The sequence below is a fragment of the Loxodonta africana genome, chromosome 20 (genome assembly GCF_030014295.1).
Source record: "Loxodonta africana isolate mLoxAfr1 chromosome 20, mLoxAfr1.hap2, whole genome shotgun sequence".
Lineage (NCBI taxonomy): Eukaryota > Metazoa > Chordata > Mammalia > Proboscidea > Elephantidae > Loxodonta > Loxodonta africana.
Genome location: NC_087361.1, coordinates 48,127,329 through 48,141,291, shown reverse-complemented (window position 1 = coordinate 48,141,291; position 13,963 = coordinate 48,127,329). Strand labels below are relative to the sequence as shown.

The 13,963-nt window shown below is 40.0% G+C and overlaps 1 protein-coding gene across 2 annotated transcripts in view; it reads right to left on the bottom strand.

Annotated features, from left to right (window-relative positions):
* JAM2 (junctional adhesion molecule 2) overlaps positions 1-13,963 on the bottom strand; it is an 88,158-nt gene that overhangs the window by 32,559 nt on the left and 41,636 nt on the right. For both annotated transcript variants that reach the window (XM_064273126.1, XM_064273127.1), the window contains exon 3: positions 1,050-1,157. In XM_064273126.1, the coding sequence (XP_064129196.1) occupies positions 1,050-1,157 (108 nt within the window). The remainder of the gene's footprint in view (positions 1-1,049; positions 1,158-13,963) is intronic.

Here is a 13,963-nt window from a genome sequence, read left to right as displayed (position 1 = left end):
TTAAAGACGTTCTTTGGTGATTTTAATACATACGGTGATGTGTACTGAACTACAGTAGTATGTTGTAAAGTGCTGCTGCCATTATTGGCAACTGTAGAAAATTCCAGTGAAGATGGTTGTATTTTTAGCACCTGGTAACCTGTAACCTTGTCTTGACAGATAAAAACCAGAGGGATATTTTAAATTTACTAGGAGTCTTTAATGTTTTCACTGGTTGAAGTCTTTAAAATTAAACATAGTATTTTAAAGTAACAATATGTTTATTATAATTTTGAAATTGTATTTTTAACATTAAGACTTTTTTTTTAATGTGGATGATTTCAAGCACACACAAAATTAAAGAGCATAATAAAGTAAACCCCAACATTACCTAGCTGTAACACCATCTATCACCCAGCTGTAACAATAATCAACTGATGGCTTGTCTTATTTCGCCTCCACTCCTAACCACTGAACTATTTGGACGCAAATCTAAGACAGTATTTTATCCACTGTTACCAACGTTTTAAATGAAAAGTTCATGACAAATTCAACAGGAAGAATAGAAGTGGAAAAAATGTATAACAACTTTTTAAAAAAGCACTTGATGACAGTAGTTGTAATTATCTTCCTGTAAGTCTTTTTTTTTTTAAGTCTTAACTACCTAAGCTTCTCAGTGATGGCATAGGTTTCTAGAAGGAAGTATGGAAGGAGGCTAAATTATTACCACTGAGCAGCACCCCTCCTCCCCTGCTCCACACCATCTTTTCTTTCTTTCTCTCAAGAATTTAATCTACTGGGCCAGAAAGAACGATGATATCTTGTATCCTCTGGGACTGAGCTGAGAAATGGAAGGTCTAGGAACTCAATGGGGTTCACTTATTTCTGACCTATGTCCTCTATTTCTGTGGCTGTTGAGTTTTAGGTCTAAGTCACTGTTGGTTTCATCTCACACTTACAAAAACACATTTTTAGTAATCAGCCATGTTTTGTTCTCATTTGTAAATTAAAGGATCCAGCTGTACTCAGTGTTCTCTTGTTCCCTCCTCATCAATTCTACAATGTCTTACCTTGAAGAGTCTGTTGATAGTAGACAAAGGTGACACTCCGCCCGAGTTTCTTCCACTCTAATCGTGATGGCAGTGTCTTCTTTGGGTATTTGCAGGCTAAAAGAGCCTCTGGAAACAACAACAAAAACACTTATTTTCTAATTGTCCCTGTGAATTTACATTTCATTTAAGTAGGTAATATATATTTTTTTTTACTTCCTAAGTTTACCCCTTCATACTTTCTATGCATTCACTTATAGATTACCTCAATAGGTACCACGTTGGCTGAACCCCAGATGAACTGGAAGGATTATAGCTCTTCCACACAATAACACGTGACACTATGCTACTTGCCCTACTTCTCCCAGCCTGACTTTCCATCTGTAAAATGGGATAGTACCTCATAGAGTTGTTGTAAGTCTGAAAACACAATAATAATATTGTTGTATTATTGTAATATTATTGTAATAACAGGAAGTCCTTAACAAATGGTGGCTATGGTTGTTTATCTTATTATTCCCAGTCTCAGTCTTCAAGGAGTTCACAGTTTTGCAGAATAGGCAGATAAGATCCTATAATCTCAGTCCAATGTGATGGATGCCAGGATGGAGGTAAGCAGAAGGTGCTTTACACTTAGTGCCTACAAAAGGTCCACCCCAGGCCATGCTGTGAAACCCAGAGAAGCTCCCCCAACATGCTACTTTCCCACTCAGATCCCTTCATTGTCAACCCTCTCTTTTGTTGTTGTTTTTAGCTGCCGTGGAGTCGGCCCTGACTCGTGGTGATCCCATGCACAACAGAACGAATGGCTGCCCACTCCTGTGCCATCCTCATGATCAGTTGTGGATTGGGCCATTATGACCCATAGGGTTTTCACTGGCTTATTTTCAGAAGTAGATCGCTAGGCCTTTCTTCCTTGTCTGCCTTAATCTGGAAGCTCCACCGAAACCTGTTCAGCATCATAGCAACATGCAAACCACCACTGACAGATAGTTAGTAGCTACACATGAGATGCATTGGCCAGGAATCAAACCTGGGTCTCCCCCATAGAAGTCAAGAATTCTACCACTAAGCCACCAATGCCCCCATCAACCCTCTCTCCAAAAAAACCAAACCCGTTGCCATCGAGTCAATTCCGACGCATAGTGACCTATAGGAGAGAGTAGAACTGTCCCATAGGGTTTCTAAGGAGCAGCTGGTGGATTCAAACTGCCAATGTTTTGGTTAACAGCTGAGTGCTTAACCACTGTGCCACCAGGGCTCCAGACCCTCTCTATGGATACATTAATACAAACCTAATATGATCTTCTAATAAACTTGATACTTATGAAATGATTGCCTACAACCTTACCTCGGTCCAGATAAATTATTAAAAGATTTAATTTTGGCATCGAGCTTAACCAAATCAATGTAGCTAGTTCACTAAGGTCACTTTCTTACAGGAAATTTACTGCAGTTGCGTCATTAAAGAATTTCTGGAATCTTCAGAGGAACCCTCACTTTTGACTGTCCGAGCAAGATGGCTGAAGGGGGGAAACCCAGTGCCAGGAACAGCTTTGAATTGCCAATGGACACTCTGGTTTCAGACAGTCTATCTAGAGTGTCAACTTCATATTTCTGAGATTTTCTCTTCCCCTCACAATACAAATAGTTTGATCTAAAGAGCAAACTGTGAAATGGCTGCTTAATTTCCTTCTACCACAATAGGGGATTTTTTCTTAAGAATCATCTAAGGAAATTGTCTTTAAAAGGCCTGCAATGATTTATAATTCAGATCAGACACAGGATCTTTGGCTAGAAGATGAATTATCTTAAAATCCTTTCCATACCTCTAATGTTGATGTTAAGTAAATTGAATGCCATTTTTAAAAAGAATGCAGGCTATTACATAATACACCAAATGAGAGAGCAATATTTATAATATTATCCCTGGTTTTCTTTAAAAACACACACACACACACACACACACACATAGGCTTGGGCAAAAAGCCTGGAAGAATATATACATGAAAATATTAACTCCGTGGTGATTTCTGTGTGATAGGATAAGACTGTTTTTTTTTTTGGTCATGCATAGTTTCCATTTTTTTTTTTTTTTAGTTCCACATGTATTGCTAGAAATATAGAAATAAAATAAAAGCTAGTGTAAAATAGAAGAGAGAAAAGGCAAGGTAAAAAAAACATTTTTTTTTCAAAGATGCCTAAAATCTTTTAGGCAGATTTTACATTAAAAAGGACACATCCTTTTACAGACATGTTTACAACTATGCTACAAAGACAAATGTGTGCTGAGGGACTTGTCTGAGGAAACAGAGTTGCGCTCTGTTTATTAAAGAGAATGGGCGGTGACTTTCCGGAGTCTTGAGTTTTAGATAGGTTTCCTTCCCGTATTTTGTTGAGTTTCCAACAATTAAACACACACCCACACCCCGATTCATTTTTAGCTCATTCTCCATGTCTTAGTCTTAGGTCTTAGGAATAATTTCATACTCAACTAATCACATGGTTTATATATTTAACTAGACACACGTACACAGACATACATCCGCCTGTCTGTGAATTCCTCCTGATTTCCATCCTCAAATCTGCAGAAGGTTTATGAGAAAGTGTAACCAATAATCTTCCTAAGCCACGTTTGATTCCACAGCAGCCGCGCTCTCTTGGACCATGCAAATTGTGGAGAAATGGTCTATCCAATTCTTCCAAAATGTGCTGAGCCCTTTCTGGGTACCAAATGGCACTCTTGGGGAATATCAGTGAACAAAACAAAGCTCGCTACCCTTTTAGATCTTATAACCTGGCAGGGGTGACAGGCAAAGGAGAAGCAGAATAAAATAAGTTAAACAGTATGTTAGAAGGTGGTAAGTGCTATGAAAACAAAGAAAAGAACAGAGTACAAGGAGATTTGAGCATGCTGGGGAGGGCTGCAGGGGTATGACTTTTAAAATTAAGTAGTCAGAGAACTCTTCATTTAGAAGGTGACATTTGAACAAAGATTTATAAGAGGGAAGGGATGTGCCATGTCCTTCTCCGGAAAAGAGTGTTCCAGGCAGAGGACCAGCCAGTGACTAGACCCTACACTGGGGCAGCGAGGAAGTCCGTGCAGATGAGTCAGGGGCAGGACGGGAGAGATGCTGAAGTCAGGCATTTTAAGGATTTTGACGTTTAAGGATTTTAAGCCGAGAAATGATGTGGTTTGATATATGTTTTAAAGGATCACTCTTATGTTGACAATAAATTACAAGGGGGCAAGGAGGTTAGTTAAGAAGTTATTGCAGTAATCTGGGCAAGAGATAATGGTAGCACAGACCAAGATGGTAGTAGTGGGAAAAATGGTCAGATTCTGAGTATAATTTGTCAATTTAAATATCAGGCCAATAGGATTTACTGATGGAATTGATGTGAGGTGGGAAGTAGGATCAGATATATGTGTGTGTGTAAATACATGCATGTATGTATGTATATAATTTATTTTCATATTTCTAGGAATATGTGTGGAACTTACATATAGAAACTATACACAACAAAAGGGAAGAAATCATAACTCTATCATACAGAAATCATCAGCTAGTTAACATTTTCATACATATACTTCCAGGCTTTTTGCCCATACCTATGTGTATATTTTTAAGAAAATCTGGGATATAATTACAAATTTTACTCTCTGTCTCTCTCTCTCTCCAAGCACACACATACATGCATATATTTTTTCTTTTACTTTTAAGGTAGGAGAAATAGTAGTATGTCTACATGCTGATGGCAAATCTCCAGTAGAACTTAAACAATACAGGAGAGTGAAGAACGGCCGAAGCAATGTCCTGATGTAGACAAGAAGGGAAGAGACTTATGCCCAAGAGAAAGGACTGACTTGAGATGGAAACATGGGATTGAATTTCATCTACAGTCACAAGCAGGAAGGTTGAGTACATGGCGCAGATTTGGTGGTGGGTGGATGGAGCGGGAAGTCATCGGAATTTCCCTTATTTGCTTTAATCTTCTCAGGAAAGCAAAATCATCAGCTGAGGGAGAATGGGGGGAGGTTTGTGAGTTTGATGACAGGATGAACTATTTGTCCCAGAGAGTGGGTCAGTGAATGGATAAGTGCTGCACGTTGTAGCTGCAGGGCAGCATTAAGGATCCTGTAGAGATTTGTGGTTATGAATTTGAAGGGAAAACAGTAAAGATGGTTGCATATTTTTCTCAAGCCACATCCAGCTGTATGGGTGCAGGTGCAAAGCAGGTGAAGGGTTATTTGGATTGTGGTTTGCCCAGTGAGAAAGGGGCAAGAGAATTGGGGTATATGCAAAGGGATGACTATAACAACTGACCAAAGAATTTCTGCTATATAAGAAGGAGAGAGGGGACGTTAACTGGGTGTTGAGTAAGAGAGGACGTTAAGGGGCAGGGCGAGAAAAGTTGCTAAGAGCAATGGATTGGAAGTCCATGAGGGATTAAAAAATTATTGGAGTTGGGTACTAGAGGGAATGAGCCAGAGTGACATGGAGGTTATTGGCACAGTGAAATAGTGAAACTGAGATTTGTAGGGCATTTGAAGACACTGGCAAATGTAAGCTGTAAGATATGACAGTGGGAGAGAATGACGGAAGTCGAGAACTAGCTCACTGGAGGAAAGGTACGTCAACCTTTCCACTTGGAAATCATGAGTTTCTACCTTAGATGACATTTTCAATCTTCGTTCTTATTTCTTTCTGGATACTATCAGTGAATAAAGCACTAGTTCTCTAACTCTGATAACATGAGCATCCCCGGGAGGGTCCTGCCCCCAGGGTTAATAATTCAGTAGGTCTGGGGTGGGACTGAAGATGGCAAGACTTTGGCTTGCTTACTTTGGACATGTTGTCAGGAAAAACCAGTCTGTAGAAATGGACATCATGTTTAGTAGAGGGTCAGCAAGAACAAGGGAAACCCTCAATAAGATATATTGATACAAGAGCCCCACCAGTCCAACAATGGACTCAAGCATACCAAGGATCAAGAAGATGGCACAGGACCAGGCAATGTTTTGTTGTTATACATCAAGCCGCCAGGAGGTGGCACTAACTCAGTGGCAACTAACAACAACAACAATTTTTTATTTATTTTTCTGCTTACTAAGGGGTTCCCTTTGAGACCAGGATATATTTATGTAGTATACATGATCAATCCTTCAAGTCCCTAGAATCAAACTGCTGACACATGCAAAGGGATGATTATAACAACTGACCAAAGAATTTCTGCTATATAAGAAAGTGAGAGAGGGCATTAACGGGGGGTTGGGGGTGTGAGACAGGACATTAACAGGGTGCGGAGTGAGAAAGGATGTTAATGCGGGGGCGGAAAAGTTGCTACCACGCGGTGGGTACATGTAGCGGGAAGTCATCGGAATTTCCCTTATTTGCTTCAATCTTCTCAGGAAAGCAAAATCATCTGCTGAGAGAGAATGGGGGGAGGTTTGTGAGTTCGATGACAGGATGAACTATTTGTCCCGAAGAGTGGGTCAGTGAACGGACAAGGGCTGCATGTTCTAACACACATGTGCAATGCACATGCATGGTTTCCAGGAAAGAGCTGGTGCCCAAAACAGACTATTTAGAGACTAGCACCAGCTTTGGTGCCTGCAGTCGTCGTTTTACAGTGGCCGTTATTTTAACCTTAACACAGAATCAGTAATTTGGTGGGCCAGTGGTGGAAGCAGCAGAGTTAGCTTAATGCTACACACGGGCTGAAAGACAGCAGTGGTTAAGCTTCAAGGATCTGTTGAAATTTCTGGACTATTTTTTTTTTTTAGCCTCACAAGGAGAATTCTACCACCTTTCCATGCAGGACACCAGGTTCACTTGACGGCCAGTGCACCTCAAGGAATGCTAAGGATTGCTGGGAGCCATCAGAAGGTAGGAAGAGGCAAGGAAGGATTCCCCTGGAGCCTTCAGAGGGAGCAGGGCACTGCCAACACCTTGATTTTGGACTTCTAGTCTCTAGAACTGTGATGGAATGAACTTCTGTTGTTTTAAGCCACTTGGTTTGTGGCATTTTGTTACTGTAGCCCTAGAAAACTAATACAGACACTAAAATATTGGCATCATGGGGTCCACATCTGAGAATAAAGAACCAAGTGAACCTGGGCGCTAACTACCATGGACTATCCTCACCTTTCAGCCAAAATCCAGCACTCATTACCTGCATCATTTTCTGTATCTAGCCCTTGGGGTTATTATGTCATAATATGGTAGTTTAAAGCACGGGCTTTGGAGTGAGACCTCTGCTATCGGTTACACCGATGACATCCTTGGGTGGCTCAGTTAACGCTTGACTGCTAAGCAAAAGGTTGGTGGCCTGAGTCCACCCACAGGCACCTGGAAAGAAAGGCCTGGTGATCTACTTCTGAAAAATCAGCCATTAAAAACCCTACGAGGCACAGTTCTACTCTGATACACATGGGGTTGCAGTGAGTCGGAATCAACTCAGTGGCTACTAGTTACATACCATCACGTGCTGTCGAGTTGACTCCAACTCATAGAGCCCCTAAGGACAGAGCAGAACTGCCCCATGGGGTTTCCTAGGCGGTTATCTTTATGGCAGCAGATTGCCAGGTCTTTTCTCCTGCAGAGGGGCTGGTGGGTTTGAACCACTTACCTTTCAATTAGCAGCTGAGCACTTAACCTATGTGCTACCAGGACTCCTTGGTTATATACTAGGTGTGTGACATTGGGCAAGCTATTTAACTTTTTTGAGCACTACAGCCACATCTGTACAACAAGAAAAATAACACCAATAGTCTCACAAACTTGTTGTAAGGATGAAATGAGATAATGCATTTGCACACTTGGTTAACACTGTACTTTGCATTCAGTACGTGTTCCCTAAATGGTCATTACTACTTTCACCCATGAGGACTTTCTCTTTAGTTGTAGTTGTAAGCTTGCTGTCATGAACTGAATTATGTCTCCCCCAAAAATGTGTGTATCTATTTGCCTGGGCCATGATTCCCAGTATTGTGTGACTGTCCTCCATTTTGTCATTGTAATTTTATGTTAAAGAGGATTAGGATGGGTTCTTAACAACCTTATCCAGGTCACACTCCTGATCCATTGTAAAGGGAGTTTCCCTGGGGTGTCGCCGCCGGCATCACCTTTTATCTCTCAAGAGATAAAAAGGAAAGGGAAGCAAGCAGAGAGTGGGGAACCTCATACCACCAAGAAAGAAGCACCATGTGTCCTTTAGACCAGGGGTTCCTGTGCGGAGAAGCTCCTAGTCTAGGGGAAGACTGACAAGAAAGACCTTCCTCCAGAGCACACAGAGAGAGAAAGCCTTCCTCTGGAGCTGATGCCCTGAATTTGGACTTCTAGCCCCCTAGGAAAAAAAATAAATTTCTCTTTGTGAAAGCCATCCACTTATGGTATTTCTGTTATAGCAGCACTAGATGACTAAAACACTTGCCTTAACATGATAAAAATCCATACTTTATGTTGTCATCATCATCACAAATTTTAAAATCACTCAAATTTGAACTAAGATATTATCTCTGTTGAGGGCAACAAAGAAGATAATACACACTCGAGTCATATTTTCTCAAAACAAGGCACATGAAAGCAGAAAAATGTACCAGCCTCTTTTTTTAAGATGATTATTTCATTGCCAAAAAAATCTGTTTCATTTGGACTGAGAAAAGTTAATACTTTGTTTAGAAAAAGCACCAACAGCAACACTTCACAATATTATCACTTTCAGGAATCATGTCAATAGAATCGTTCCGAAGTTTAATTTTTTCTGTGCTGCTATCTTTTGATTTTATTCTCTGTGTGCAAGGTGAAAATCGCCATATTTTACATAATGCAAAAAGAGAATTCACGCTACCTGATAGCTCTGAAAAATGACCAGAAATTACTTCTGTAGAGAATGTTTACATTGCTTTTAAACTCTGACTTAGAGCTTCCTGGGTTGGACATTCTGTATAAGGCTGCTCATGCCATTTACAAGCCTGTAGAGCTCCCCTGACGCCAAGCTCACCCTGCTTTTGGCGCCACTCTGGGGAGTGACACAGAACAGAAGCAACGAATAGAAGGAATTGATTCACTATGTCTTGATCTTAGAGAGACAAAAGACAAAATACTGAAGGAGCTGTGTGGAACCATATATACGCAAATCATAAAATATTACAGACTGTCAGTCAAATAAAGTTACTGCATGAAATATCCTAAAATCAAAATGCACAGGAAGATAAAAATGTATTTTTGCTTTATAGAGACTCAAGCTGGAATGATTGAGGCATATACAAAATATAATTAAAATGTAATTCTTAATTGAAAGAAATAAAGGTGAAATGAGAAAATACAAAAGACTTATTTTTTAGTACCGGGAGACTAATATTTGATTGCAATAAATTATGGAAGGATTTTTTCAGAAAATTCTTACAGAAATCAAAAAGTTCTTCAGTGGTTACCATCGATGGGAGGGAAGGGAATGGGGAGTCACTCCCAGATACTTGTTATTTTTGGTGATGGGAAAGGCAATACTGAATGTGGGTGAAGTGGGCACAGCTTAGCCAAAGTAAAATGATAACAATAAGAATTACACAAGATTAAGGGACTTTATTGGTAAATGCTATAATAGATACAATTTGGCAACAACAGCAGTAACAAACAAAAATATGTGAGTGGATGTTTGTTGTTGTTAATCACCGTCGAAATGGTTCTGACTCATAGCCACCCTATGTATAACAGAACATAGGGTCCTGCACCATCCCCACAATCATTGCTATGTTTGAGCCACTGCATCAACTCATCTCGTTCAGGGTTTTCCTCTTTTTTGCTTACACTTTACTTCAGGGACTGGTCCCTCCAGACAACGTGTCCAAAGTATGTAAGATGCAGTCTCGCCATCCTTGCTTCTAAGGAGCATTCTTCCAAGACAGATTTGTTTGTTCATTTGGCAGTCCATGGTATATTCAATTGGGAAACCCTGGTGGCGTAGTGGTTAAGTGCTACAGCTGCTAACCAAAGGGTCAGCAGTTCAAATCCACCAGGCGCTCCTTGGAAACTCTATGGGGCAGTTCTACTCTGTCCTATAGGGTCGCTATGAGTCGGAATTGACTCGACAGCACTGGGTTTGGTTGGATGTTGGTATATTCAATATTCTTCGCCAACACCATAATTCAAAGGCATCAATTCTTCTTTGGTCTTCCTTATTCATTGTCCAGCTTTCACATGCATATGAGGCAACTGAAAACACCATGGCTTGGGTCAGGTGCATCTTAGTCCTCAAGGTGACATGTTAGCTTTTTAATACCTTAAAAAGGTCTTTTGCAGCAAATTTGCCCAATGCAATGTGTCTTTTAATTTCTTGACTGTGCTGCTCCCACTGTGGGCGTTGACTGTGGGTCTAAATAAAATAAAATATTTGACGACTTCAATATTTTCTCCTTTTATCATGATGTTCCTTATTGGTCCAGCTATAAGGATGTTTGTTTTCTTTATGTTGAGGTGTAACCCATACTGAAGGTTGTAGCCTTTGATCTTCATCAGTAAGTGCTTCCACTCCTCTTTACTTTCAGCATGTAATGTTGTGTCATCTACATATCGCACATCGTTAATGAGTCTTCTGTCAATCCTGGTGCCAAGTTCTTCTTCATATAGTCCAGCTTCCCGGATTATTTGCTCAGCATGCACATGGGGTAAGTATGGTGAAAGGACACAACCCTGATGCACACCTTTGTAGATTTTAAACCACGCAGTATCCCTTTGTTATGTTTGAACAGCTGCTCCTTGGTCTATGTACAGGTTCCATATGAGCACAATTAAGTGTTCAGGATTTCCCATTCTTCGAAATTATATCAATAATTTGTTATGATCCACATAGTCAAATGCCTTTGCATAGTCAATAAAACACAGGTATATTCCTGCTATTTTCTTCTTTCAGCCAAAATCCATCTGACATCAGCAATGATATCCTTGATTCCACATCCTCTTCTGAATCCAGCTTGAATTTCTGGCAGTTCCCTGTTGACGTACTGCTGCAACTGCTTTTGAATTATCTTCAGCATGTGATATTAAGGATATTGTTCAATAATTTCTGCATTCTTTTGGATCACCTTTATTTAGAATGGGGACAAATATGAACTTCTCCAGTCGGTTGACCAGGTAAGTGTCTTCCAAATTTCTTGGCATAGATGAGTAATCGCTTCTAGCATTGCATCCTTTTATTAAAACATTTCATTTGGTGTTTTGTCAATTTCTGGAGCCTTGTTTTTTGCCAGAGCCTTCGGTGCAGCTCGGGCTTCTTCCTTCAGTACCACTGGTTTCTGATCAGATGTTTCCATCTGAAATGGATAAACATTGGCCAGTTCTTTCTGGTACAGTGACTCTGTGTATTCTTTCCATCTTCTTTTGATGCTTCATGTGTCATTCAATTTTTTGCCCATAGAACTCTTCAATATTGCAACTTGAGGCTTGAATTTTTTCTTCAGTCCTTTTCAGCTTCAGAAATACTCACAGAGTTCTTCCTTTTTGGTTTTCTTACTGCTGGCATTTGCACATTTCATTATAATACTTTACTTTGTATTCTTGAGCCACCCTTTGGAATTTTCTGTTCAGCTGTTTTGCTTCATCATTTCTTCCTTTTGCTTTAGTTACTCTACGTTCCAGAGCATGTTTCAGAGAAACTCTGAAAGCGAGCAATTACACAGGTGGATATATATGCATATATGTGTATAGCAAGTTACATGTGTGTATATACCTGGGCATACATAGGTGTATCTGTAGGCACAGATATGCATGTTTGTGCGTGCTGCACGTATATTCATGTATATAATAAAGTACATAGACAGAACCAAACACTTTGCAGGACTGATTAACTGGGTTTGAATGCTTTGGACCATAGTCTCATGGGACAACTTGGTCAATTGGCACAACATAGTATATAAAGTTTATGTTCTATATCCTAGTATGGCAAGTAGTGTCTATGGTCTTAAGAGCTTGTGAGCAGCCATCTAAGACACAACTATTGGTCTCTACTTTTCTGGAGCAAAAGAGAAAGAAGGAAACCAAAGACTCAGAGAAGAATCTGGTCTACAGAACTACTTGTCTACACAAACCACAGACTCTTCTATGCAGAGACCATAAGAACTAGATGGTGCCTGGCTATCACTACCAACTGTTCTGACCAGGGACACATAGATGGTCCCAGATAATGAGAGAAAATTTTAAAACGAAACTCTAATTCTTATTTAAAAACAATAAAAACAAGGCCAGACTATCTAAAAGAGGAACCCCTGAGACTACCACCCAGAGAGATCCTTTAAAATTTTAACTGAAACTACTCTTGGAGGTCACCTTTCAGCTAAATAACAGATTGGCTCATAAATAGTATCACCTCTAAGTACTGTGCCCCCTTTTAAAAACAACGACAACAACAGCAAAAAAAAAAAAAAACTAAATGAGACCCAATGGTCAACATTCACCCTAGAGAAGGTGTGGGGGTGGGAAGGAGGTAGGGAAGCTAAATAAATGGAAACAGAAAAACCAGAATGGAAATATAGAGAACGTTGACACGATGTAGAAAATGTAAACAAATGTCAGTGAACAACATGTACAGAAATTGTTAAATGGGAACCTAATTTGCTATGTAAACTTCCACCAAAAACTCAATAAAATATTTTTAAAAAGGAAATCTTTGGCAGCTAAGAAAAAAAAAAAAAAGATAAACAAAATATGGTGCATACATACAATGGAATATTACTCAGTTTTAAAGAGAATTGAAGTCTTGATACATGTCACTACATGGATGAACCTTGAAAACTTTATGCTAAGAAAAATAAGTCAGTCACAAAAGGGTAAATACTGAATGTTCCCACTTATATGAAATAGGCAAATGTATAAAGACCAGAGCTTATTAGTGGTTACCAGGTGTGGGAGGGAGAGAGGGAGAGTCATTGCTTAGGGAGCACAGCGTTTCTGTTAATGGTGGTGGAATAATTTGGAAAAGGGTAGTGGCAATGGCTGTTGAACATGATGAGTATAACCAATGTTATTGAATCACCCATGTAAAAATTGTTGAATTGGCAAATATTTTTATATATACCTTTACCACAGACACACAAAGTACATAAGCAGACACCATGGGGGGAGGGGGAAAAGTAATGTGAGATTAAAGAATACTCTTTCAACATCTAAATTGGATATCATGGCATAAGGACTGGGTGGGGAGGGGACAGGAATGTATAGCCATAGTATTTAGCCTGGACCCAAAAGTAAAAACCACCAGGAAATTGAGAAGCAGGAGATAGGAGAAATTAACTTCACTTCCTTTGTCCCTCCTGAACATCCTGTTCCATCTCTTTTCTCTCCCACTCTGCTCACTTTTTTGGCCTTTCCAGGCCCCTCCATGGCAGCTCACCCATCCCTGTTTGTCCCCTGTGTAAATGTTCCGTAGTCCCAAATAACTGCTAATCATTATGTTCCTCTTCCTACCTGTTACAGATTGAATTGTGTCCGTCCAAAAATATGTGTTGAAATCCTAATCCTTGTACCTGTAAATATGACCTTAGTTGGAAAGAGGGGCTTTCTTTTGTTATAATAATGAGGTCATACAAGAGTAGGGTGGGTCCTAGACCTAAACACTAATGAGTTATAAAAAGAGCAGAAGAGACACAGAGACAGACACAAGAGGAAGACAGATGGCAACGAACATCAAGGAATTCCCAGGGCTACCAACAAGGAAGAACCTCTCCCTACAGCCACACCACAAATTCAAACTTTTAGCCCCTAGAACTGTGAGAAAATAAATATCTGTTCTTTAAAGCCACCCACTGTTGGTATTTGTGTTATGACCCAAAGCCAATGCCGTTGAGTTGAATCTGACTCATAGTGACCCTACAGGACAGGGTAGAGCTGCCCCATAGGATCTCTAAGGAGCAGTGGGTAGATCTGAATTGCCAGCCT